This window comes from Neurospora hispaniola (assembly GCF_033458365.1).
Source record: "Neurospora hispaniola strain FGSC 10403 chromosome Unknown B0T23scaffold_4, whole genome shotgun sequence".
NCBI classification, from domain to species: Eukaryota; Fungi; Ascomycota; class Sordariomycetes; order Sordariales; family Sordariaceae; genus Neurospora; species Neurospora hispaniola.
In genome coordinates, this window is record NW_026944409.1 from 4,048,408 (window position 1) to 4,073,036 (window position 24,629).

A 24,629-nucleotide genomic window follows, 5' to 3' on the forward strand; every position below is an offset into this window, starting at 1 on the left:
TGGAAAGGGGTTCAACATCGATTGCCCGTTGTTCATCTAGGCGAGTAAATATCATGTGATTAACCATCGGCGTCATAATCCGTCACCCTGTGTGCGCGTAAAGAACTCCCTCTGCTTGCCAGTATTGCCAACATATCCATCACTTCCCTTATCGCTTATACCATGTCGATTTGAATATACCCCGTCCTGAGACGTCCGCCTTCCACTTCATCACATACACCCTTCTCGTCTCCTCACCACACGCATTGTACTTGACCGCACTTAGCGGGTTTTCCTCAAGGAGATCCAACACCCCAATCATTTCCTCTCCCGTCAACTCATCCGTATACTTGCTCTGAATATCCTCCACCGCCGCACGGAGGGCCGCTTCGCCAGGTAGAGCTGCAGTCGCACCGAATCTGTTGTTGCCTGGGAACAAGCTGGATATTCCGTCCTGACTGGCCTGATAAGCGCCCATCAAAACCTCCGCAATCCCCTTCAGCACCTCGCGCGTCGTCTTCTCCTCTACCTCTGAGGCAATTTGCTCAGCAATCCCCTTCCTCACGTCCTCGGTCCAGTCCGCTTCCACTTTGTCGCGAAGTTCCTCATGTTGCAACCTCACTTCTTCAGTGACCCGCTCCTCCGCCTCGACCTTGATCGTGTCTTCGAGCTCGTGGCGTATGTCATGAATGCCGTCTTCGATGCGCTGGTCGATCTGACTGAAAACGTGCTCTGCTTCTTCAGTGTCATAACGGCAGGGAGTCCGGGTGCGATCGGTGGCGGCAACGAACTCGGTTATTAACGAGTCGAGTCGAGAGGAGCAGTGATCGAGGCGGGTTTCGAGCTGTGAAATACGGTTGGAGAGGGAGGTGTTGTACGTGAGAACTTGGCGCAATGCTGAAACGATATCGGCGTTGGTTACGGGGGAAAGAAGTTCTGCGGTACGTTGACGTTTACGGTCTGCGACGGACTTCGTTAGAAAGGGCAGATTATCAATTGTGGATAGACAGAACGTACCAGATGGGGTTGAGAAGTGTGCAGGACTTGCGGGGTTGCCACTCCTGGTGTACGGCGGTTGAGGCTCTTTTCCTGGTGTTCCGTATCCCAGTACACTGGAGTCTGAAGCTCCGTGCTTTTCCGTGCTGTGAGCAAGCAAGGGTTCGCTGGCCCTTCGCTTCCTACTTGAGGGACCAATGCTTTGTCCCGAACGCTGGGAGTCCCCTGGTGAGTATGGCGGGGGTATGGCGGCTCCTTCCTCAACTGGATTTCCCAACTCCTCGAATTCCTTGGTGGAATCACCGTTAGAGACAGGGGCAGCACTGGTCAAGTCAATGACCTGAGCAAATGTGTACTGATACAATGAGCTAGGGGGCGCCCACTTCTCGTCCGCCTGTAGCCGGCCGAATGGACGGACAGACGAGAAGACGGAGGGCAGCAAAGCCAGTTCCTGTTGGATCTCCGGTGAAAGGTCACTTAGGTAAATGGTGAATCGATTAACCGAGCCCAAAGACGCGATAGTATCAACAACAGCTTGGTACCGCGGCTTCGACTCAACACGCCGATCCTTTGGTATCATGAGGTTTGGCGGTTGTGTCATGGTGAAACGCAGAGAAACAGTGCTGTCATCGGGAATGTTGTTCATTATAGATTCGGGCACAAAACGGGCGCGTTCGAATTCAAGCGACTCAACCTTTTCCGGATAAACAAGTAGAGAAAGATAGGCTTTGTGACCGCCGCCTTTGGAATAGAAGAAGCCATGGAGGGCAAAAACAGCTTCTCGCTTTGCGGTATCCACGGATAGGTCGATGCGCAAGTCTGATGTTTGCTGGTCCTGATGGTGGGCATCCTCCCAAATCACCATCCCGCTAAGATTGCGTAAATCGATCTTGCAGTGAATTTCATCATCGCGCGAGCCAGAGGCGGTCGATGCGTCTCCGTCGTCATGTCTACCGGGACTTTCGATCAACTCGGTATGAAGGTTTTCTCCATAGTCCTCACGACGCTCGTTTGAACTACAAACTTATCAGTATACTTAACTAACACAGTGCTGCTCCCATACAAACCAAGGGCCCCAGTCCTTCCACCAGGTGTACCTGATGGGTAGGAGTTGGCATTTTATAACGACCCCTGACCGATATGGTCGCACACTTTCCCAGCAACATTCCCACACAAACCAAGGGCCCCAGTCCTTCCACCAGGCGTACCTGCTGGGTAGGAATTGGCATTTTATAACGGCCCCTGACCGATGTGGTTATGTGCTTCGGGTTCATCGTCCGCGAGAAACGCAGTACCTGTATGACTGAGCCTACTAGCTCTGGTGATTATCCCACCGTCCTTGCATAGCAATACCGCTCTGAGAATTGCTCCCACACAAACCAAGGGCCCCAGTCCTTTCACCAGGCGTACCTGATGGGTAGGAGTTGGCATTTTATAACGACCCCTGACCGGTGTGGTCACAAACTTCAAGCCTGTCGCCAGCAAGAAACGGAGTAGCTGTGTATTTGGGAGTACCGAGCGCTAGCCCGGGCATCTTCCTACAGCTGCCCTAGCGAGACGATATATCTCCCAGAACTACTTCCACACCAACCAAGTGCCCCAGTCCTTCCAACAGGCGAACCTGATGGGTAGGAGTTGGCATTTTATAACGGCCCCTGACCGGTGTGGAAGGCGTACTTTGAGCACATGGTATCGCCGGGGGGAAGGGTGGCTGCTCACTGAGCGGTGACGGGAAGGAGAGGAGGTGACGGATGGAAGGGGAGTTGGGAGAAGAGAGAAGGGGATGGAAAGACAGGAAGCCGGAGTGTGGGTAAGGATGGGAGGGAAGAGAGCAGAGAGCAAATGAATAGTGTGTGTGTGTATCGTTGTGATAAAGAAAACCGTATGCCAGTCACAATCGACCCGCTAACTATGACGATCAGGCAGTGCTGCAACAAGTACATGGCGATGATTAGCTTGTCTGTCGCTAGAGGGAGACGGAAGACGGGATATGGAAGAAGGGGGCGGGAGGCGGTGCACGTTTGAAGCCAAATAATTGGTGTACTAACGGACAACTCACACTAGGGACGAAGGCAGTTGAGTTGATGCATCATGTTCGTCGTCGCGGATGTTGTCATTGCGATACTCGTCGTGGTCGGGCAATTGAGCCGGTGGTGCTGGTTCCGGTGCTCCATCGTCGCGCAGGTCAAAGGATTGAGTAGATGATAGTGGTGAATGGGGCCTGGAGTCCGCCATCTCCGAGCGCGATTGATGGTATCGACGCGATTGATGCGATGGGATTGACCTGGTGACCTGAATGATGTGATGGTGGAGATTCAAGCGAGAACGATTCCCTGATCACAATCTGAGGTCACGTGCCTTTCCGCTGGCAGCCTTTCTGAGTGTGTCTGTGCGTTTTCCCTTTGTGGCTCGTGCACGACCCAATGGCAACAACCGTGACAGCTAGGCTACTACCTATTGGCTGCTTACGTGAAGCAGTTCAAACACAGTATCCACCCACCACCCAGTGGAAAAGGGGAGGATGACCTAGTTCCTCTATGGTACTTGGGCAGAACGCGAACACTTGTTGGAAACAGGTGTGCAGTTCCATTCGGATTTGAGCAAGCACTTGTATGCGATATGTTCGAGTCGAGTACTTGGTGAGTTTCCAGGGACTCAGATAACGGTTAGCTATCTTAAGGAAGGGTAAGTTCTACGTTTTAGTTGTGATGCCTCCAGACGATGATACCTCGAGTGATGACCATGATGTGAGGTGATGTGAATATGACAAGTGAAGCTGATAGGGCTTCGTATCCCAAGAACATCCCCTTCAATTTCTGTTGATCCGACCACTAGTACAACGAGTCAGTTGAAAAAGCGTCAAGACCGTCGAAACGGGCAATACTTCAATCAAACTTGACATCTAGATCACAACGTCGGGGTTCTTTTCGAGTCCTGGATTGAACTTCTATATTGATCAGGTTGGGGTGGAGAGGAGCTGTGATGATTGGGAAATGTCATTCATGAAAACCGGCAAGGTCAAGCAAGACGATGGTTCAGATTCGATTGTACTAAATCTGCTTGTGGTCAGGAAACTTTGAAGAGCAAAAGGAAAAAGTACCGACGTGCAGGAACGCCGAGTAGAGGACAACCACCTGATCCCGTCTCCCCATAGCAATAATCACATGACGGCGGAAGGAGCCACGATGAAGATGGCAGGACATTGGTGTAAGTACACCAAGCTGACATGTAAGAAAACAAAAATTACTGGTAATTAATTGTGTGTACTGAAAACTAAAAATCATCTCAATCACATACCTCGTTTCTTCCTGGCTCGCGTCACAGTTTCTGTATCAAGTTGTATTACCAATCAATTCCTCCTCCACGAACCTACAACGCAGGACACTCCCCCGTCAACCACCAATTGATTGCCGCCACCAACCCAGCAACCTCCCCATCGCCGTCAAAGGCATCAACACTCACCACATTCGGATACGTCTGCCTCGTCATTCGACCCTGCGCCCACAGCTTCTCTCCCAAGGCCATGTTGGCATCCTGAGCATACTTGACAATACTCCCGATGATCGTGGTCTCGGGCGGCTGCGTCAGCGTCCAGCTGAGCAAAAACATGGCATCATCCGCCTTGGTGCGATGCGTCTGCATCTTGGCGAACTGGTCGCTGATCATGTCGTTCAGGTTGTTGGTGTCGGCATACGAGTCAAAGATGGCGAGCTGGCCGCGGAAGAAGAAGCCCTGGTTGGCAAACTTGGAGAGATCGACGCGTTGGTTGTTGTCCGAGGTGACGTCGTCGACGACCAAGAGAACAGCCGAACCGCGGCGGGAAGCATCACCATTATCGGAAGGCGGGAGCAGATCGGAGAGAGAAAGGTAGGTGAGGTCGACGTTAGGCTGGGTGATGTGCGTGGCCCGGTTCTTGACAGCCAACAACTGCGTCATCAGCTTCTCCCACTCCTGCTGGCTAAGGTGGGCATTAGGGTTGCGGGAAAAGGTATCCGTGTTGAGGCCATGACTGAGGTTAATCACCACCAATTCCCCCGGGTTCTTTTCCGTGAACTCGTTCACCTCCCTCACGATATCCGCAATATACTGCCCGTTCCCGCCCTGCCACCCTTCCAACACCATCTCCTTATCTCCCCCGCCCAACTTCCCAATTTCCTTGGCCAGATCACCCAACCCCGGAATCTTATCCAATCCCCCCGGCAACTTGATCCCGTTGAAAAACGTGTAATGCCCCGTCGCCCACTTCCCGCCCGCAATCACCGGACGGACATCAAACCACCTTGCTCCGGCCTCCAGCTGCTTGCCCACCGTCATCTGACTAGCATGACACTGCACCGACTCCGGCCTGGCCTTCACCAGGGGCGTACCGCCTGTAAGCAACGACATCCCACTATTATGCGTTCCGGGCAGGCTGATTTCCCTCAGCTTCAAACAATGCATCCTTTCATACCCCTGCTTCATCCACCCTGCCGTCGGCAGCCCAGGACTAGCCATCAACTCTTGAGTCGGATCAAAGTTCGTGTTCTTGGCCGACGGCGCAGCAGCCAAAACAAAAGGGACGTTATTTCCCTGATGCCAAACCAACTTCCGCACCGAGCCCACGGGGTTGTTCACGGCCGCCAAACTCTTCCACGCCACCTGCAGGACGGGACCGTCACGGCCACGATACTGGAACTCTACTTCCCTTCCGCCCAGTTCGTCAACGACGTACCTCATCTCCGCTGCGTCGTCCTTGTGCGTCTTGGCTTCGATGTAGACGCGTACGCTCTGTCCTGGTTGCACGAGATCAGGAAAGGAGTTATCCCATGCGGGCATCTGGTAGGAATGCCCGCCTGTCCTGCGCAGAGTGAAGGGCGTGGCGTTGATGAGAAGCAGGTAGGCTTGGTTCTTCTGGAGGGCCGATTGCGCAGACGAAGAAAGGGTGGAGATGGTGTTGAGGCCGGTCGGGTCGGAGCTGGGGGTTTTCAGGTCCAGGTGTTGGGCGGCGTTGGGAGGGTTGGTGGTGAGGTGAGTGAGGAAGGCGGTGACGGAGTCGAAGAGGGGGGCGGCTTGGACGATTGTGCTGCCGGTCAAGGCGAGTGCTGCGACGAGGGGCTTGAGTGGGAGCAGCATTTTGGTTGTTGTGGTTGATGTTGAACAAGTGAGGGAACTAACTGGGGTCAGCAGTTGGTGAGGTCTAAGAACCCCTTCGGCGACCGAGTGAACCTTTTATTTAGATCTGGAGGGTTAGTTTTGACCTCTCGAACCCAGAATATTTGAAGAAGAAATACCTTGCTCTTTATCGCAATCCGCACCGACACTTCCCAGTTTTACTACACCTACTCCTAGTGGAAGTTCACCTGAAGTGAAGTGACCGAGACAAGTCTCAAGTTGTGTTGAACCAACCCCAAAGGCCCAAACTTCAACTTCAACCTCTACTCTGTAACTTTGTTATTTCTCGAAGCCACAACAAACGAATTGTGTCACTTCCAGAAAACCGAACCCAAAACCAACAGAGGAGGGGAAAAAAAAAAAAAAATCCCATCTTGAAAGGCGGAGGAGGAAACTTCCCCCTTTTCATTTCATTTCATCCATGATCCCAGATACCCCCATCTAGTTAGGGTACAAATGGGTATGGGGACATGAGAAGGGGCGTGGAGTGGTGGAGTGGTAGAACGAGGGTGGTGGAATGAGGTGATCGACATTCTGCAATGCATCCATTCAATCTCGCTAACACCCGCCGCCCGTCGTTCGCGCCCACCAAACAACCAACCGGGATCATCTCTGTACCCGTAACGTTGCAAGCGAGCGGGACCCCTCGAATAGGCGGCGGGAGGGCATTAACTACCTCTAGATTGAGATGAAATGAGATGAGATGAGATGAGATTCCCCAACAATCTTGTACCTTGAATGCAAAAAGGGAAAGGGGAAAGGGAAAAGAACTCAAGAAAAAAAAAAAACCGTTGGCGATTGTGGATCGAGGTTTTCAGAGCGCACGTGGGTTGGGCAATGGTAAAGGTGTTTTTCATGTTCGTTTTATGTACCCATCCCTGATAGCTGACTGCTTAAATAGGATGGTAGTAGTGTAGTTGATAAACACATGCAGGTAGTAATTGGAGGCTTGCGTTTTGATAGGAACCAGTCGTTGGTGTCTATCAGATATTGGCATTGATATAATGAAAGGTGGTATGATCGAGGATTTAGATGAGAATCTGCATGTGCGCACCGGTTAGATTTCGAGTTTGAGACATGTGTTCAATCACCGTGGCCGGAGGAAATGAATGACTGGAAGAAACAGAGCAAGTTGCAAATTCGAGACCAATGTTGGGGGAGATGCAAACAACCGGGAAGTCAGAGAAATACAAGCCATGTGATAGAGACGAGTTGTTTCATTCCCATTACCACCTATTAATCTATATTACTAGACTTCCACAACAACAGTACTAGACCAAGTCTCATACCGTAGTGCGATTAAAAACGTCTTGTGACTTTGAGTGCTGGTAACTGAATATGGTATACAAACCAAAAGGGTATCGTATCGTGTATCAAAACCGATGAGCAAAGAAGAAAACAAAGCAAAAGAACATAACTGTAAGTGCATGCCATCGTGAATGCCCCGTCGTCATAACCATTAGAAAAAAACCATCAAATCATAACCCATGAGCCGCTTCAGGCCTTTTACATCTCATCCTCAAAGAACTTGATAAGTGTCCTCACACCCGAGACACCCAGACCCATAAAGGGGTAACAGATGTACACCAAATCGTTCGTCGCGCCAAACTTCTCGCGGAACTCGGACTTGTTCACCAACTTCAACTGCTGGCAAATCGTCTTGTAGGTATGGCTCAACATCTTGGCTCTCATTCCGTTGAGATGGCCGCCAGTGACCATCTCCGGCAAGGCGCCCGCGCCGAACGTCACGTTCCTGACACCGGCCTTGGCCAGCATCTGGATCGCTGCCGAGATCAGGGCCTCAATGGTTCCGTTGGGAGAACCGGGGAAGTCTAAGGCGAACTTGATCTGATACCCGTTTGCGGGAGAAAGACGGGCGAGCACGCACATGGCGACAATCTCGCCGTTCTTGTCCTCGGCCCAAAGGTAGCGACGGTGCTCCATGTCGACCCACGGGCGGACTTCGGTGATGTGCACCTGCTTCTTGCCCTTGCGGTTGTCCTTCCAGTCCTGGATGCGCTTGTCGCACTTTTCGCGGATGTGTTCGGGCACGGGCTCACCGATGGGCACCTCGTGGATGGACACACCAGCTTCTTCGGCTTGACGCTCCTTCTTGGCCACCTTCTTGGCCGAGTCGACAGACACGCGCTCTTCGGCGACGCAAGAGAGCGAACGCCACCCGAGCTTGGAGCCGAGAATCTCCTCGACTTCGGGACCCACCAAGAGCCAGAGAGGACGGAGGTCCTTGGTGTGGCGCATATCTTGAAGGAAGGCGCGGATGACGAGCTGGTATTGGCGAGGGTCGCAGAGCGGGTTACCCATGACAAGGGCGTAACCGTTGTCCTCGGCGTAACCAATGGCAGCACCCGTCTGCTCATGGCGCCAGACGTGGTACCGCTCGTCGAGCCAGGAGGTGTTGGTGGCATCACCGTAGTTGACAATGAGTTTCTCGACGGGGGGGAGCTCAAGTCCAGTCGCGCCATGGTCGTAATCGTAGGCATACTTGATGGTGTCGGCTTCGGGGTGGGGGAGCTTGCCAACGAGTTCCTTGTGTTCGGGGAGGGACTTGGGGTCGCGAGGAATGAGAGAAGCGTTACGGATGTCGCCCAAGTTGAGGAGGAGGAACACGATACGCTCGAGGCCAATACCGCAGCCGGCATGGGGCAGGACACCATACTCAAAGCCTTGAAGGTATTCCTGCATGCCAAGAGGCTCGATACCGGCCTTCTTCATGCGCTCCTCCAAAAGGTGAGGCCTGTGGATACGCTGACCACCAGTGGTGATCTCCTGTCCACGAAGGAAGATGTCAAAGGAGTTGGTGAAGCGGTCATCCTCGGGATCAAGATGAGTGTAGAAAGGACGAACAGAGGACGGGAACTTGTCGATGATGTAGTAATCCGTCTTGTACTTTTCCTTGATGACCTGGCCCAACTGAATCTCGGCACGGGTGCTCAGATCCTCAGTCTCCAAAGCGGGTTTACCGTGATCGTCGGTCCAGCCGGAATCGTTGAGGAGCTTGATGGCATCCTTGAAGGGAATGATGGGGGTCTCTGGTAGCCAGACCAGATCCTCATGAGGAAAGCGGGTCTTGATGATCTCGATCTCCTTGCGGTACTTGCCGTAGATACCCTTGAAGATCTCCTTCATCAAGCCGTCGATAATGTGCATGGCCTCGTGGTAGTCCTGCTCGATGGCCATCTCCAGATCCATACCGGTGTACTCGGTCAAGTGACGATGGGTGTTGCTGTCCTCAGCACGGAAGACGGGGCCAATTTCGAAGACACGGCCAAAGTCGGCCGAAATGCTCATCTGCTTGGCCAACTGGGGGCTTTGGGCGAGGAAGGCAGTCCTGCCAAAGTAGTTCACCTTGAAGACCTCAGCACCCGACTCGGTCGCAGCGGGCTGCAACTTGGGAGTGTGGATCTCAATGAAGCCCTTGTCTTCGAGGTATCGACGGAAGATGCTGCAAATACCGGCATTGATGCGGAAGATGGACTGAGCGGTGGGTGTACGGAGGAAGGCAATGCGGTTAGAGACACGGACTCTGGTCGAGGCCAGGGACTCCAGCTGATTTGTCTCGCTGTCCACCTCGACATGGTCAATCGAGTGGACGTCGACAGGGAGATGCTCGTCAATAGGGACAACGAGGTGCATGGTATCGATCAAAACCTCGACATTGTGGATTGTGCACCCCTTGATCTCCTCAGGAGGTTGCTGTAGCTTTCCCTCGACGTGTACAAAACTCTCGGCCGTGATGTGCTCGGCCCAGCGAACAAAGTTCTCCGAGACGACGCCATCTCTGACGGACAGGACGCCCTGGACCGTCTCGATCTGGTCGCGGAAGACGACGAATGCGAGTTTGGAGCTAAGTGCGCGGACGTGGTGGACGCGGGCTCGGAAGCTAACGGTCTTGCCAATGTTCTGGTAGTCGTTAACGAGGACTTGAAGGGACTTTGCGGGAGCGAGGGCTTCCTCTTCCTGTGTTCCGTATCGTCGAGCGATCTCGGGGCCGTCGGCTTCGTGCCACCTCTTCTCTTCCTCGCTGCGTTTTTGAATCATCAATTTCTTTTCTTCCTCGAGTTGGTATTCCTTTGCGCGCTTCTCCTGGATCTTCTGGATGTTCTTCTTTGCGCGCTCGTCGTCGAGCTGGTCGATGTCGCCGATCTTGGGTTTGCTCATGTGGTTCTTGGCCGAGGAATGGCCGATGATGCGGTTGAGAGCCAGCAATGGCTTCTTGAGCTTGCCTGGCGACATGATGGCTGTGGATTCGGGGTTAAGGGGTATCTTGTTGGGTATCTGTTCTTGTTTATTAATTGGTGATGTTGATTGCTGGGGACAATAAACGACTTGTGAAGCTTGTGGACTGTGTGGCAGCCCCAAGACAAAAGGCCGTGTGTGCAATTCGCAGATCTGATGGTGATGGAGAGAGAAAATGGGAGGGACAGCAAGGCAAGGTGGTTATAAGGGAGAAAACAATTAGTAGGAAAGAGAGGGTGACCAGAAACAAAACAGAAAAACAAAAAAACAGAAAACAGAAAACAGGCGATGACGAATGTTCGGGAATTTGCTGGGGAACCTTGATTACACCCCGGTCATTGTGTGCTTGGTCAGAGGCATGGATGTTTACACTACATGAGAGCTTGTGATTCAGGGCAGGGGGGGCAACAGCAGCCACTCAAGAACAGCCAGACTTCGGACGCCGGCGGAATGGGAATGGGACGAGATGGACCCATGCTTGATTTTCAGTATTTGGGATGTTGTGCCTGGAAATCCGACAAGTTTGATACTAATCACCTACGGTATGTGGGTGTAATTCTTGGCCTGGGCATTCCGAATTTCCGATGGTATCTACACTACTCAGTTGTATCGGATCGTGATCATCACCAAGGACAGGCATACCGTACGTACTTGGGGGCATATCATGGATACTTGACTAGTGAGAGGAAACACCCTCAATAATCCAATGCGTTGATCCAGTCCATGAATATGACGGAGAGTCTAGACTGCGTGGTGCTGTCATTCCAATGTTTCATACACTGCAACCGTGATTTGTTACAGACAAGTGCCCTCTTCCTGGAGCCATGTGCATCATGAATGCACTTGCTCTGTCAGCGAATGTCCGCTTGTCGTTGGTGACTGCCCCCCCCCCCCCCCCCCCCCCGCTTGTCACAAATTCAAAACTAAAAAAGGCCGGAAATCGATCGATGGTCCAGGCCACCACCCAGCGTGGAAAGAGCAAACGACGTCATGGGGCGTATGACGTCACCGTTTATGCAGCGCCAAGAACTCGTCAGCGGCCAATGTCGGCGGAAAGAGGACAACTGACTTCAGTTTAAGCATGAAACGAGACAAAACATTGCACGATTCAGAGGGGAGTCTAAGCGCGAATGTCTCACTGTAAAGGGATAATATCACTATTAACGATTGTGTCCTCCTTTGGGTGGTCAAGTTGATGAACGTCGCTCTTTCTCTTCACATCGGTCGATCTTCTGTGGAGTTCTTTTTCTTCTCATTGCTTTCGCGGCAGGCACCTTGGACGAAGGTTATTCGATAAGCCCTTTTACTTATCAGTCGGGTATTTTCGCAACCTAAGCCAAGAGTGTGCCTGGCCTAGCCTTGGCCTGAGGGAAAATGAACCAATCACAAGTCAGGCCACTCGATGCCGATGACATCAATTCCCCTCCTCTCCCCTCCCCTTCCTCTGGACCTCAGGGCAGCTCTTTGTCCCTTTTTTGGTCCCCTGGAGCCTGAAGTACAATGGCGCACAGCCGTGATAGTTCCAGTCCGTGTCCTGTTCCTGTTCCTGTTCCTGGACTGATGCGTTGAATGGAGCACAACAATGACGGGTTTTTGTTGTGGCACTCATGGAGGTAATTCGACACACGAAGATCGACAAACATTACATAAATCGCTGAATTATCATTTTGTCCACATCCCACCTTTGGTGCGACCTGTCCCATACTCCCATTGACACGACATAACTACCAAACTACCTCGCCCTGATACTATCATCTAACGTAACTCTTTGCTGACTCTTTGGTCGCAATCTCCTTGTTTACTCTCTACAGTTTGCCCCCTAATTGATCGAATCGTCAACACCATGACAGGCAAAATTCCCACCGTCGAGGGGATCCCCGTCCTGCCGTTAACCCACAAAGACGATGGAAGCTGGGTGAGACCCGAAACCGCCAACGATGCCATCAACCCGGCCCCATCGAGATGGTATCTCAAGGCACAGGCTTCTGCCCTGCGATCCGGTCTATACCTCGGCATGACCCTCCATTACATGGCTAGCCCTCGACCACCAAACCCCAATTTCACGCTTACGATCCCCTCGCTTCTATCCAAACACAAGGGTACCTTTACCCTCCAGTTCTACACTCCAAAGGGCTACGAAGATGCCGCCAAACACGGCAAGCGATATCCCGCAGTCGTCAACTTCCACGGCGGTGGCTTCACAATCGGCAACGGTACCGACGATGCCCGATTTGCTCGCTACGTCCTCGAGACCTGCGATGCCGTCTTTGTCTCGGTCGACTATCGCCTCGCGCCCGAGTACCCATTTCCGACCGCCGTCGACGATGCTGCCGATGCGCTCTTCTACCTCATTCGCCAATCCGCCGACCTACATATTGACCCCATGAAGCTCGCGACATCCGGTTTTTCAGCTGGCGGCAACATCGCAATCACTGCCACGCTGCGCTTCAATGAGCACTTGAAGGAATTGGCCGACCCCGATAACAAGGCTCCGCCAGTCCCCGAACACAAGATCCGCGCCATCGCGACTTGGTACCCCGTCACCGACTATAGCATATCGCGCGCCGAGAAGCGCGCCACCTGCGTCAAGCCCGAGAGCACGCTGCCTCCTGCCATGACGAACCTGTTCGACGGGTCTTACCTCTACCCTGGTGATATAAAGATGGCGCATCCCTGGCTATCGCCCGCCCGAGCCAGCGATGACGAACTGAGGGAAGCCATACCGCAAAACGTGCTCGTGTACACGTGCGAGTGGGACATGTTGCAGAAGGAGGGAGAGGCCTTCGCTAAGCGGTTGGCGGCCGAGCCTCTGAATAAGACGGTCCATCACAGGATGATTCCCGGGGTTGCCCATGGTTGGGACAAGAGTCCAGATCCGTTGAAGCCGGCGATACATACGCAGGAGGTGTATACAGACTGTTGCCGGAAGTTGTTGGCGATCTTTAATGCAGTCGATTGACTCATGCCCCGGAGGAGTTACTGGCAAGCTTGTTTGGAAAGGGAAAAGCTGGTCGTTGACTGAAGGTTGCAAATGAGGAACATACGAGTTCGAATGAACATACCTTAATGCAAGTAACTTCTCCTCGATTTCATGGTTACTTCTATCATTCAATATGACAAATGATAATGGCATCGGAACTTGCCCAGACCACAACCTTTCGATGTATGTACTTCTCCATAGGCTGCCTGAAAACCATCAGAACAAAAAGGAAGCTGACATTGACGATAGGCAGACACCGATCGTTCTTGGCATCATGCGTTGGAGTGCGAAAAGCGTAACAGGAACGGCGACACGACGCAGTAGTGCTTACCAATTCGGCGTTAACGACATATCACGACATGGTAGATTACCAATTCGGCGACTCGTACTACTCTAAATCCGTAAAGTATTAAACACCGAACATACAAATCGAACATCTTCAAGATGTACATAAGCCCATCTTCATTTCTTCAGACATTTCTACACCATCCATACACCAACAGCAACCCCAATCGTCCATCACCTACCTATCAAACCGCACACCACCAGCATCCCATTGACTACCCCATTCCAAACGCAATCATCATGGCCCCAATCCGCGTCGCCCTCATCGGCCTCAGTTCATCTTCCCCCTCCTGGCTCTCCCTCGCCCACCTCTCCTACCTCTTGTCCGCCAGAGGCCAACAGAAATTCCAAATCGTCGCTCTCCAAAACTCCTCTCTCTCCGCCGCCGAAGCAGCCATCAAGAAATACAATTTTGATCCGACCGTCGTCAAAGCCTACGGTAGTCCTGAGGACTTGGCAAAGGATGAGGATGTAGACCTGGTGGTCTCGGGCACGCGAGTTGACGTCCACTATGGGACTTTGAAAGGGGTGTTGGAGGGGTGGAAGACTACTGGGAAGACTGCCGGAAAGGGAGTGTACAGCGAGTGGCCTTTGGCAAGCAATTTGCAGCAGGTGGAGGAATTGGTTGCCCTAGCTAAGGAGACGGGCATAAAGACGGTGGTGGGCACGCAGGGGTGGGCTAGTCCGGTGGTCAAGAAGATAGGGGAGGTGTTGAAGAGTGGAAGAGTAGGGAAGGTGTTGAGTTCGGAGTTGTGGTTGAGTGGAGTCACGGCGGAGAGGGAGGCGATGCAAGAGAAGACCGAGTATTTCACTAAGAGAGAGACGGGTGGGAATATGTGGAGTATTGGAGGTGGGCATTGTGAGTCTCTTTTTCTTTTTCTTTTTCCCTTTTTACCAGAATTGTTTGAACAGAGATAGGAAGGAGACTAACAAGAAGCAGTAATCGACCTTCTACAAAATGCCCTCGGGGAACTAACCAACGTCAAATCCCACTTTCACACCCAACGCCCCCTCGTGCCCCTCAAGGACAGCGCAACAGGCACCATCACCCGCACCGTCACCTCCAACACGCCCGACCTGCTCTACGTCGTCGGTTCCCTTCCTGCTTCCGACACCGTCCAGCAGAACGCATCCCTACACCTCCGTATGCGCCGCGGCCCGCCCTTCCCTGGCGAACCAGCCTTTGTGTGGACTCTGACCGGAGAAAAGGGCGAGATCAGAGTGACCAGCAAAGAGTCGGTAGCCATCATTTTGGGCGCGGGGGAAGTGGAAATTGAGATTCATGATTACGAGACGGATAAAGTGGAGGAGGTGGAGTGGAAGTGGGAGGAGTGGCAGGAGGAGTTGCCAGCGCCAGCAAGGAATGTGGGGAGTGTTTACGAGGGGGTCTGGGAGGCTTGGGCGGAGGGTCTCTCTACCTCTGAGGAGGGAGGGGAGAAGAGGTATAATGATTGGGAGGTTGCTGGACGGAGGCATGAGTTGCTTGAGAGGTTGTTGGTTGATAATGGGTTTTGAGGTGTGATGAAGACGATATTGAGCTACCTATACTTCCAATGGTAATAACTTGAACAATCTGATGGCGTTCTTTGTAGCGACCATCTTTTGCTGCTTTGTTCTGGGAGATTGACTCCTTTCCAACAGGGTTGTGTTTCGGAGATGGTTTCGTAGGAGTAGTTTTGTCATGAAAGTCAATGGCAAAGTCAGTTCTCCCACAAGTGTCAGTACGTATTTAGATAACCTACGATGTCTTCCTCTTTTGTTTCTAGCCGCATCACTTTGTCACAGGACCCCTCCTCACCACGGTGAGTGACACACGCGGAATGACTTCATTTCGTCTTCCGTTTTTCTTGTTCTAGGTGCCTAACAACATCACCAAAAGCCACACAAGCACAGTCATTCTTCAATCATTCAGGATTTTTTCTGTGAACAAGCTGCTTTAGGTAATTTCCTGAGCAAACAAATATACACACACACACACACTGGATCTGCTCAAATCAATCGACAACAATCATCACTTGCTAACAGTAATCCTTTCCTCTTTGACTAGGTAGAGGTACCTGTGCTGTTCTGGTCATCGCCTCCATCCTCCCTAATCGCCCGCTTTTCAGATTCCATTGGCCATCCAAACCCCAAGTTGGCGCTTGCACAACAAGTCCCCAAGCCCATAGACCCATTGCCCCCAAGTCCCGACAAAATTCTATTCATGGCCGCGGCGGTAGACGGTGGGCCACCCCGCTGGTATCTCCCATGGGACCACCTGGGTCGCAACAGTTCCTGTTTCCCTGTCATACCGCCCCTCGAAAAACTTCCGCTCCTGGTCTACCTGGGTATAATGATTCTCCCGTGGCGCCGCACCTGGTAATCTGTATCTGTTTACCGTAGCGACATGTATACCCTCCATGACAACGCCTCTCTTGACGTTGCCAGCCAAGTACGTCAAAAGTTCAACCAAAAATTCGGTATGCTGCCACTCCTCGCGGATGAAAACAGTTATTCTTTTGAGTCTTGACAAACTGTTTGTTCTCCAAGCCGTTACGATGGCCTCGTTTTCAACAAACAATTGGAGACATTGTCGTGCGGGCATTACCTCGGGGCCTTCTCCTGTTCCGATCCACAGTCGCCCAAACTGTATTTCGAGCTTCATCAACCCTCGGCACCGCTTCGTGATGGTGTTTCCCATGTTCACGAGCTTCGCAATCCAGGCTCCCGTTTCCCTGTTTCTATCAGACTCTTGATAACATTTGATCCTCAAGTGTCTGATGTTGAACGAGTTGGGCCTTGTGATCCTTACCAGCCACACCCTGTGATGTACCAAGTCCAGGTGAAAGGTGTTGGTGGTATAGAAGATCATCGCAGCCTCGCGGGCGAACTCCCGAGATACCCGCAACAAGGTTGGGAAGGTGTGGAAGAGCGGACCGGCCGCTCTACGGGCATCTTGGGCCTGATAATGGAAAGTGGGTACCGGTAAGGTGTTGTGCGGAACGATGAGCTCTTCTGAAGTGAGCAGGGCGCCATACACGATATTACGAATCTCTGGCGGCAGTTGGAAAAATGGGAATGGCTGCCGGAGGGCCAAGGGCCGGGAGGGAGGAAGGGTCAAGCTGAAGCTGGCGGGAAACGGACGTAACGGAACAGCCTGACCGAAGGCGACAAATGACGGAACGACCACTGGGCCAGCTGAGGGGTTGTTGGACGTGACGCTGGGGTCGGCAGCAGAGGAGTCCTCTACGATGGCCGTGTTTTCGGCACTCTCGTTAACTAGAGGAGACTTGTGTGTTAGATCCATTTTGGTGTAGTCACTGGGGATTCCGAGAAGAAGGCATGCAAACACAGGTATCTATATACATGGAGAGCACAAAAGAGGAACGCGCAGAACAAGAAGGAAGGGGAGATATGGGACTTCCTGTCTCTTTTATGTTCGGATTCCATTATCTGGTGATAAGCTTTTGGAGGTGAATAACCCAGATGGAAAAGCCGGCAAACACAGACATCAACAGAAAAGGTGACCGCAAAAGGTGTGTGCGTGTGTAGGTGTAAGGAAGGCGTGATAGACGAAAAGCAGAGAGTGAGAGATATGATGCAAGCATCAAAGAAGGGAGGAAGCCAAGCAAACAATCGCCGTCGAGCATGAAAGATGACTGGAAGGACAAGGCGTGAAGCAAAGCGTAAAGTTTTGAGTCATTGAACGTAAAAGAATCATCACTCGCATGCCCGATTGCCTTTGACTTTGTTGTTATGAGGCTTCAGGATGGCGACAGGCTACTCGGAGAAGAAACAGCAAAAGCAAGACCAGCGATTGTGTTGAGGCCCAAACAAAAGAGAGACATGATCAGAGGGCTGTAGTGTTGAGGCTCAGATACCTCTAACAATCGAGAGCATTGTCGTCAAGACATCGAACTGTCAGAGCATTTCGGCCACCCGGCCTGGAACCGATGTTCCAATCACTATAAGCCATGAAAGCCGCTTGGGAGGACTTACATCTCTTTGAGATGGATAACGCCATTGGCCCAATTAACGGCGAACGATATGCATGCGACGTCTACCGCCGTGGGCTCTGGCGATTCGCATACATCAAGGGGGGCCCATGGAATGGATTTGAGAAACCCATCGATATGGGAGGCGCTCTGAACGATCATGGCCACGATGAACTGACGGCCCAACACGACACGCCCAGAGACAGCCCGGACGAGTGGGATAGCTCATCGCAGGAGTGAACGTGACGGATGTCTTCCTGTCTCGGCTTCGTCCATCGCTACTGCCTGCCTTGGTCGCGGGTATGCATGGAAGGTGATACACCGTCGAGGGATATGGAAGGGTTGGATGACCACATCATCTGATTCAGGCACGGGCTCGCTGAAGTCGCTGAAGTCGCTGAAATGCCAACGACAGGGACCGAAAGAATCGCACTCTGTTCTCGGAGGTAGCTTGAAGGGGGAGGAACGAAACCTCTGTTTCCATCAACGGAGCGTGGTAGCGCTTGGTGAACAGGCAGCGGACGATCCAACCAACGATGGCTGGGGCCTGATCGCGTTGAGCCGGATCCGGCTTGTGGAAACGGGTGACGTGGTTGAGCGGAGAGGCCTGGGACTCGCGCGGGGAGTGATGAGTTGTAGGAGCCATTGTGACTGAGGATGATGGTGGTCTGGTGATGTAGGTAACGGAGTGAGCCCTCGATGGGACGGGTAGTCGGAGCCGTTGTGACTGGGGATGACGATGGTGGTGATGTAGGTAACGGAGTGAGCCCTCAAAGTCAATAGTCGGGATTCAGAGCACTAAACGCCAGATGAAGGCAATTTGATACTCAGCAACGCGAGCCGGAGTCGGAAAGTATCTCCAACAACCGAAAGTTGCTGAAGAGAACAACATTAAACTGAAGCAGGCCAAGCGGGCGGGAGGCGGGAGAGGTAGAAGTTTGGTGTTGCGGCAGTAGTAGCCCACCAATCTCGCATCACCTAGCAACTCTTCGGGGGGTGGGTGGCACCGACGTTTCTCGGTGTCTTCTTTCTTGCTGGTGTTGTTGCGTTGGAGACACAAGGGGCGGGGGAATAGAGCAAAGGTTGTCCGCCGCGTTCAGGGCCTAGTCCTTTTGCGATTTGTCTGTAGCATTTAGGAATGATGAGATGGTGGGTAGAGTTAGGATTGGACGATTGCGTTTAGCCATGTTGAGAAATGCTGGTGGTTGGTTTTGGTCGGAACGCCCTCTGCGCATATTGGGGTCGGTGAAAGGGTTCTGGCCAGATTCCCCGTAAGAGAAAGCTGCGATGTTCTCTGGTGTGTGTCTTGTTGGCTACGTTGCGATGTGCCTCTCCCAGTGTTGCGTGGCTCTTGGTGTCTCAAGCATAGATGTCACAGCGACCAGAATTTGTGTATTCTTCATGTTCGTTGGCGAAGGAAAACTGTAGTGTGAACTGTCGGTTGAAAGTGGGCGCAGGGAGGGCAAACAAACGGAACCCGTCACCCACAACATGATAGTCATTCTCACTGATACCGGTCGTAATGCGCAAGCCTCCGTCAAGGGAATAATGCATGGGCAAAGGTGGGGAGATCAACTTATTTTCGCCTTCCTCTAGGCAATCATTGTCCTGATCTTCGCGGATTTCTCCCTCCTCGAGAAATTCGGCATGGTGAGTAGCAGAAGCATGAGAAGAGCTGGTGGAGGACATGATGGACTGGCTTGTGAGGTGGCTGACTGGCTGTGGCGGTTGGAAGAGTTGAGATCGATGGAGTCGGAATAAGGAGGACTGAAACAAGGCGCAGTCTAGGTGAGAAAATCGATTGTCAAACGGGAAAAGTATTGAGATAAAAGATTGCTTGAATGATGCTGTTGGGATATCGTGTGTTGTCGAGATTGGAAGTTTGGGAAATAGAGGAGAGTAGGAAGGGAGATCTGAGCAAACAAATGGTCTGTCGAAGGAGAATTCACTTCTCGATTGCTCAAGTGAAGGGCAATTACTGTCTGGATGGGATGAAATAGATGTGGTATCTTGGTGATTGGGAGTGATGGGTATAGCAAGCAAAATGTGAGTGAATGGTTTGCTTGGCGGAGTCCAAAACCTGACTGCGACCATTAGTCATGAACCAGCAGCACTTGGACCGTCAGACAACGGAACAGATATATAGGGTGAGGAAGCAAGTGTAATTCAGTAGGGGTAGACACACGTGGATCATCTCTATGATCTATCTGTATAAGCCCGGAAACTCTGTAAACAATTTTTTAAATTATTGATCCATTACATGCCGGAAAACCTCTCTTGCGCTCTCTTCGCCTCCGCAGCAATGCTGTACGGTGGCAGTGGCTGAGAACTAATCGGCCATGACTCCCAACTGGACACGGGACATCGGGGGCAGAAGCCTTCTTATCTTGGTAGGAGAATTCGGTTGATGATTTCAATGTCGACAAAGTGGGAGGGGTTGGGGAGCTGAGGATTGTGCTGAGTTTGGGGTCGGTATTCCAGTCCAGGCTGAAGTACGTTTCTTCGACTACGGTTGTAGTTGGAATGTATTCCTTGATTTGAAGGGGTCGGGGTATTCGGGAGGGTGGTGACCGGGGGGACAGCACACGGTAGAGGTACCGAAAAGCGTGCCTTCAAGTGTACGGAACCCGGCTGTGACAAGACATCAAGACCAGCAATCTTCAGATCACTGAAGAGATTGTCGAGAGAAAGATGGAGCTCCTCGTAGGCAAACAGGGTGAAATGTTGAGGACGCCTGCGGCAAGGCATACCATCGCCTTGTACCAAAGAACCGGAGAGGCATCTAAGAGCCGGCCGACGACTAGAGACGCCGCCCTTCATAGGAATAATGGGAAGGATCAGAATTGGAGAGGAATGGATTCAAGGTTGGGAGTGAGTGGATGAATCATGATTGCTTCCTTCCTCTTCCACAACCTTCTTCTTCATTCTGTTTCGTTGCCACAGAAGGAGCGGGACTGAAGCCCTCTTTCCTTCCGCTGCCCCCATTGAGAACCTTGATGAGCTAAGCATGCACATCTGCATTCTGCAAGGCAGCCAAGCAGAACCCAAGACTCAACTCTGTCCTTTTCGTCTTCTTTTTTATGTATATATATACCACCTCATCGGCCTTTACTTTCCACAACGAACCCCAAGAGAACCGGCAAGATGGCGCCAGTATACGACGTGGAATACGATTTCCACCCAGACGGTACCGCGATCCCTTACCTGGTCGAAGTCGATTCCTCCTCAGCGGCTTCCAGCCCGGTCCTCCACCACCCTTCCGATCTCGAAGATGTCGACTACTGGTTTCGACTTGAGTATGCCGACTGGGAATCGGCTGTCAATAAGGACCCAAAGACACGTGCCTCTTCAGCTCCACGACCTGTTGCTAGGAACAAGAGATCGTCGAACGGAAGAGGCGAGATGGAAAAGCGTGTTAAGAGGCAGAGGCTGGACCTCGGTGGATCTTTCAATACGGCGTGAACATCGCCCAAAACACTTCAAACTCAACAACAAGACGGCGAGGTCTACAGCACCTGCCTGGTGTTTTGTTTGACAACACATACGGACAGGACCTGGGACACACCAGTTCCAGAAAAGTATGCCACTTCTTCCCACCATGTCGCATTGTTCTGAAGAGCACTAACTGATCACTGCGCCAACAGTCTCCTCGATAAACAAGCCATACATCGCAAGGGCACAAGCAATCTGACCCACAAATACAACTACCGTTTCTGGTTCTTGCGTGCTACGGCATGAGTGAATACGAAACTGCCGACAAAGTTACAAAGCAAATCGTTGGCAATTTCTGCCAAAAGCCCACATCCGCCTTGAGGTTTTGGAACACGCACCGCCATCTCGGACATCGCCCTTACCGACACGAAACACCAGAGTTGATGCCACCGCAATCCTTCCCCGGGCCCATAGGCCGTCGTTGATGAACACGAATCAGCGTCCGCCGCGTTCATAGACTTCACAGGGGTAGCGCTCTCCGTCCATAGGACCGATGGTGATACGGGAGACTTCGCGGAACTAGCAGGTCAATCCCTTTCCACGACAATCTTTCCCGAAACATCACACCACGAAAATCCCATCTTCTGCCCGCTCGTGTTAATGGGTCAGTTGCTCTCCGGTGTCATCATTGCTGTGGTCTCAATATGGCACAGGATGCCAGTCGTCGGCCGGAGGAGGGGCAGAAGGTGGCGGGCATGGGGGCTTCCCATGGAGGCAAACAACATCATCGCCGCATTTGACTTCTGAAGATGATGTGCCGATGGCCTGGACCGCTGTACGCCCACTTGGCACAACTTGGGTGGGTTGAGCTTTCTTGGGAGCAGCGGTCTGGGTCTTTGTAGCGAGGACCTGCTTTGGCCTGCCATCCTGCCTTGCTGGCGCCTTGGCCATGAGCTTCTTGGGAGCAGAAGTCTCAGTGTTTTTTGCTCAAATATGTTGAAGGTGAAGACGAGAAGTGGTTGGGGACGATAATTCCAGCTCTCAAGGGGGGAGCTTGACGCTGGGTGGTGTCAGGTCGTGCCAGGTCACATGAGGAAGAGGTGGACACGAGCTATAGGGGGAATAGCAGGAAAATGTCTAGTGTCTGGGAAAGGAGAGCATAGCAAACCATCACCAGATTTACAGTGATTCGTCGAATTCACTCCACCTTTTGAGAACTCATTCCGTCGTTCAAGGCGTTCCTTATTGAGACGCTTCCGGAGTACAAGACGGCTGTAACTCGAGATATACGGGCGGCGGCGGTGCGGTGTAGGTCTTTTGATGGAGATCATACGCGGCCTCATACGTCGAGATTTTGATAGTACATTGGACTAAACGGAGCAATTGATTTCCAAGTTCGTAACCTCGCAGCCTTTTGTCACACCATACTTGTCTTTGGTGCTTGAGCCCATGTACAGTTTGGACGGACAGTTTGGCTTCTCCATTACAAAGACGTAGATACCCTAGACTTTGTCGTTGGGATCAAGAATCGGGAGTGAGCGGATCACAGACATCAGGGCCTTCACCACTCTGATCTGGGAGGGAGCAAACCTCTCCAAGGTCTTCACCCTACCCAAGGGTCAGCATGACGCGGTGGAACTTTTCCGTGCTGGCTTTAGAGGTTCGTACGACCGGGTTGACCCTTCATGCATCATCGACCCCGAAATATCCAACACCATGCTTAACCAACTACGGGAGATCAGCAAGGTGTAGGGCCACAGGTGATAGGTCCTACACCCGAGCATCCAAAATACAATCCGCGATGACGGCAATACCGTACAGCACACCACCACACTCACGAGCTTCGTGACTGTGGTTATGCGTCGCCCAACAGAGACATTCTCGGTTGCCCAGTGTGCAATACACTGAGCCACTTCTATGATGCCTGCAAGAAGAGAAAAGTACCTATCTGGGGAAGACAGGCGCCATGAGGACTGGAAGTTTCTCAAGTAGTGATAGTGGATATGGGTACGAATACTCCGTTGCGTCTCCCCAACGTCTTCCGAACGGGGTAATGACGAACCTGTCTTCGAACATCCCGCCCTTGATGCTCCGGCTTGTCCGGTCTTTTGAATGGGAAAAGAAGTTCTAGCTCTCTTCCAAAATATTGACTGACTGTGGTCCCTCGTCCTCATCGTCGTCCTCTGCCTCATCATTCCTGTCGTCCTCATCTTCCGGCCAAGGACGCTTCCTCAAAGACGAGGCCGGGAGGGAGTAAGAAGGAGAGGGGGTGAGGCGGAAGAAAAAAGAGGGGGGAGGCGGCGGCGGCGGCGGAGAGAGGAGAGGGAGGCTGGATAGGAGAAGAGGGGTTGGCGGCGGTGGGGAGAGGAGAGGGAACGGAGTGGAGAGGAGAGGAGGGAGCCAGGGAAAGATAGGAGGGACTGGCGGCGGCGGGGAGAGGGTCATTGCCCTGGCGGGCCGGCTTGAAAAAAATCGCCGATCGGGCGATTGTTGGCCGAGACCTAAATCTTCTGCTTCTTACCCCTAGGGGCGCGAATGGGTGCCGTGATTGGGGCACGGGTGGCCCCCGTAACCCCGAATTGGGTCAAGGCCGCCTGTTTCGGAGCAGGCGCGGGCTGGGCAGCGGGCCGAGGAGCGGGCTAGACGGCCGGGCGTGGCGGAGACGCGAGCACTGCGGCGAACGAAAGTCTGCCCGACACGTAGCGGGCAATCGAGCACCAGCCCGCCTAACACTGGCACATCGGCCAAGATCTGTTTATTGATGGACATTCACAGATTCAGATCTTTTGGACGGCCCGGCTGACAACTCAAAATGCAACAATCCAGCACGAACGAGTTGTCCCCCACTCAGCACCTTCTTTATAAGCCTCATGAGGGTCCTCTGGCTTCTCTTCACATCGGCCGCTCACTGCCTCATGACCTCAAGCTGATAGGGAAGAACTCGTTCATGACACCCGGTTATCCAAGAATTCCCCTACCATCCAGCCAATATGTTCCCGCTCTTCTATCCACGTCCGAGACACGTCTATCCGATGTTTCTTTTGTGTCGTCAAGATACCTTTCATCTTGACTTAAGATCCGGCCTATCGTCTTGTTTGCTTTTTTAAAGGGAGCAAAGACCAGCGTTATTGCAGACGAAGCGCAGTTCTTACGCAACGGCGAGAGCGCCGTCTGGCGGTGGATTCGCAAAATCCCGCGCGAATCCACCGAACGTATCTTGTTCTGCCACCCCGCTACCTCTCAACAGCGTCCAGGACATGAAGGCGTTCGCAGCCATGCTATGGGAGAACGTAAAGCTCCCGGTCACAATGACCGAACCCTTCGAGTTCCATAAGTTCCAGTGTACTGGAATTTGCAACAAGGCGGATCCACAACTTTACATTTTCAGCCGCGATGCAATGGACATCTTGCAGCAGTCCCGCTCGAGGCCCCGGGCGTTATCGAACGAGTATGAGTGGGGTTACAAGTGATGTGTCCTCCACCCCAAGTTCATCTGTTGGGAAACAGGCCAAAAA

At 52.4% G+C, this 24,629-nt stretch overlaps 10 protein-coding genes across 10 annotated transcripts; 3 read left to right on the forward strand and 7 right to left on the reverse strand.

Annotated features, from left to right (window-relative positions):
• Nucleotides 1-148: 148 nt before the first annotated feature.
• B0T23DRAFT_315667 (uncharacterized protein) lies at nt 149-1,840 on the reverse strand (the record flags this gene model as incomplete). Its single annotated transcript, XM_062834874.1, has 2 exons — nt 149-939; nt 997-1,840. 2 exons carry the CDS (start codon nt 1,838-1,840, stop codon nt 149-151), a joined length of 1,635 nt encoding a protein of 544 aa, XP_062693460.1.
• A 2,164-nt stretch (nt 1,841-4,004) lies between these two features.
• B0T23DRAFT_154228 (PLC-like phosphodiesterase) lies at nt 4,005-6,364 on the reverse strand. The gene is made up of 2 exons (XM_062832596.1): nt 6,251-6,364; nt 4,005-6,180 (listed from the first exon to the last, which is right to left on the reverse strand). The coding sequence occupies exon 2, from the start codon at nt 6,085-6,087 to the stop codon at nt 4,345-4,347; it is 1,743 nt and encodes a 580-aa protein (XP_062693461.1). The 5' UTR covers nt 6,088-6,180; nt 6,251-6,364; the 3' UTR covers nt 4,005-4,344.
• A 1,152-nt stretch (nt 6,365-7,516) lies between these two features.
• Nucleotides 7,517-10,569, reverse strand: B0T23DRAFT_154244 (uncharacterized protein). Its single transcript, XM_062832597.1, has one exon. It carries the CDS (start codon nt 10,378-10,380, stop codon nt 7,633-7,635), a length of 2,748 nt encoding a protein of 915 aa, XP_062693462.1. The 5' UTR covers nt 10,381-10,569; the 3' UTR covers nt 7,517-7,632.
• Nucleotides 10,570-11,774: 1,205 nt separating this feature from the next.
• B0T23DRAFT_381008 (Alpha/Beta hydrolase protein) lies at nt 11,775-13,635 on the forward strand. Its single transcript, XM_062837238.1, has one exon. The coding sequence runs from the start codon at nt 12,227-12,229 to the stop codon at nt 13,340-13,342; it is 1,116 nt and encodes a 371-aa protein (XP_062693463.1). The 5' UTR covers nt 11,775-12,226; the 3' UTR covers nt 13,343-13,635.
• A 313-nt stretch (nt 13,636-13,948) lies between these two features.
• Nucleotides 13,949-15,223, forward strand: B0T23DRAFT_316803 (uncharacterized protein; the record flags this gene model as incomplete). The annotated part of the gene is made up of 2 exons (XM_062834958.1): nt 13,949-14,567; nt 14,649-15,223. The coding sequence occupies 2 exons, from the start codon at nt 13,949-13,951 to the stop codon at nt 15,221-15,223; spliced, it is 1,194 nt and encodes a 397-aa protein (XP_062693464.1).
• Nucleotides 15,224-15,905: 682 nt separating this feature from the next.
• Nucleotides 15,906-16,994, reverse strand: B0T23DRAFT_316183 (uncharacterized protein; the record flags this gene model as incomplete). The annotated part of the gene is made up of 1 exon (XM_062834912.1): nt 15,906-16,994. One exon carries the CDS (start codon nt 16,992-16,994, stop codon nt 15,906-15,908), a length of 1,089 nt encoding a protein of 362 aa, XP_062693465.1.
• Nucleotides 16,995-19,041: 2,047 nt separating this feature from the next.
• B0T23DRAFT_396283 (uncharacterized protein) lies at nt 19,042-19,371 on the reverse strand (the record flags this gene model as incomplete). Its single annotated transcript, XM_062838236.1, has 1 exon — nt 19,042-19,371. One exon carries the CDS (start codon nt 19,369-19,371, stop codon nt 19,042-19,044), a length of 330 nt encoding a protein of 109 aa, XP_062693466.1.
• Nucleotides 19,372-20,343: 972 nt separating this feature from the next.
• Nucleotides 20,344-21,420, forward strand: B0T23DRAFT_286088 (uncharacterized protein; the record flags this gene model as incomplete). The annotated part of the gene is made up of 4 exons (XM_062834250.1): nt 20,344-20,546; nt 20,724-21,140; nt 21,234-21,260; nt 21,327-21,420. Coding segments are annotated over 4 exons (741 nt in total), but the record flags the coding sequence as incomplete, so codon positions are not given.
• A 1,377-nt stretch (nt 21,421-22,797) lies between these two features.
• B0T23DRAFT_396285 (uncharacterized protein) lies at nt 22,798-23,559 on the reverse strand (the record flags this gene model as incomplete). The annotated part of the gene is made up of 4 exons (XM_062838237.1): nt 22,798-22,842; nt 22,953-23,087; nt 23,177-23,219; nt 23,270-23,559. The coding sequence occupies 4 exons, from the start codon at nt 23,557-23,559 to the stop codon at nt 22,798-22,800; spliced, it is 513 nt and encodes a 170-aa protein (XP_062693468.1).
• Nucleotides 23,560-23,637: 78 nt separating this feature from the next.
• Nucleotides 23,638-24,391, reverse strand: B0T23DRAFT_429214 (uncharacterized protein; the record flags this gene model as incomplete). The annotated part of the gene is made up of 2 exons (XM_062840180.1): nt 23,638-23,785; nt 24,267-24,391. The coding sequence occupies 2 exons, from the start codon at nt 24,389-24,391 to the stop codon at nt 23,638-23,640; spliced, it is 273 nt and encodes a 90-aa protein (XP_062693469.1).
• Between the last annotated feature and the right edge of the window lie 238 nt (nt 24,392-24,629).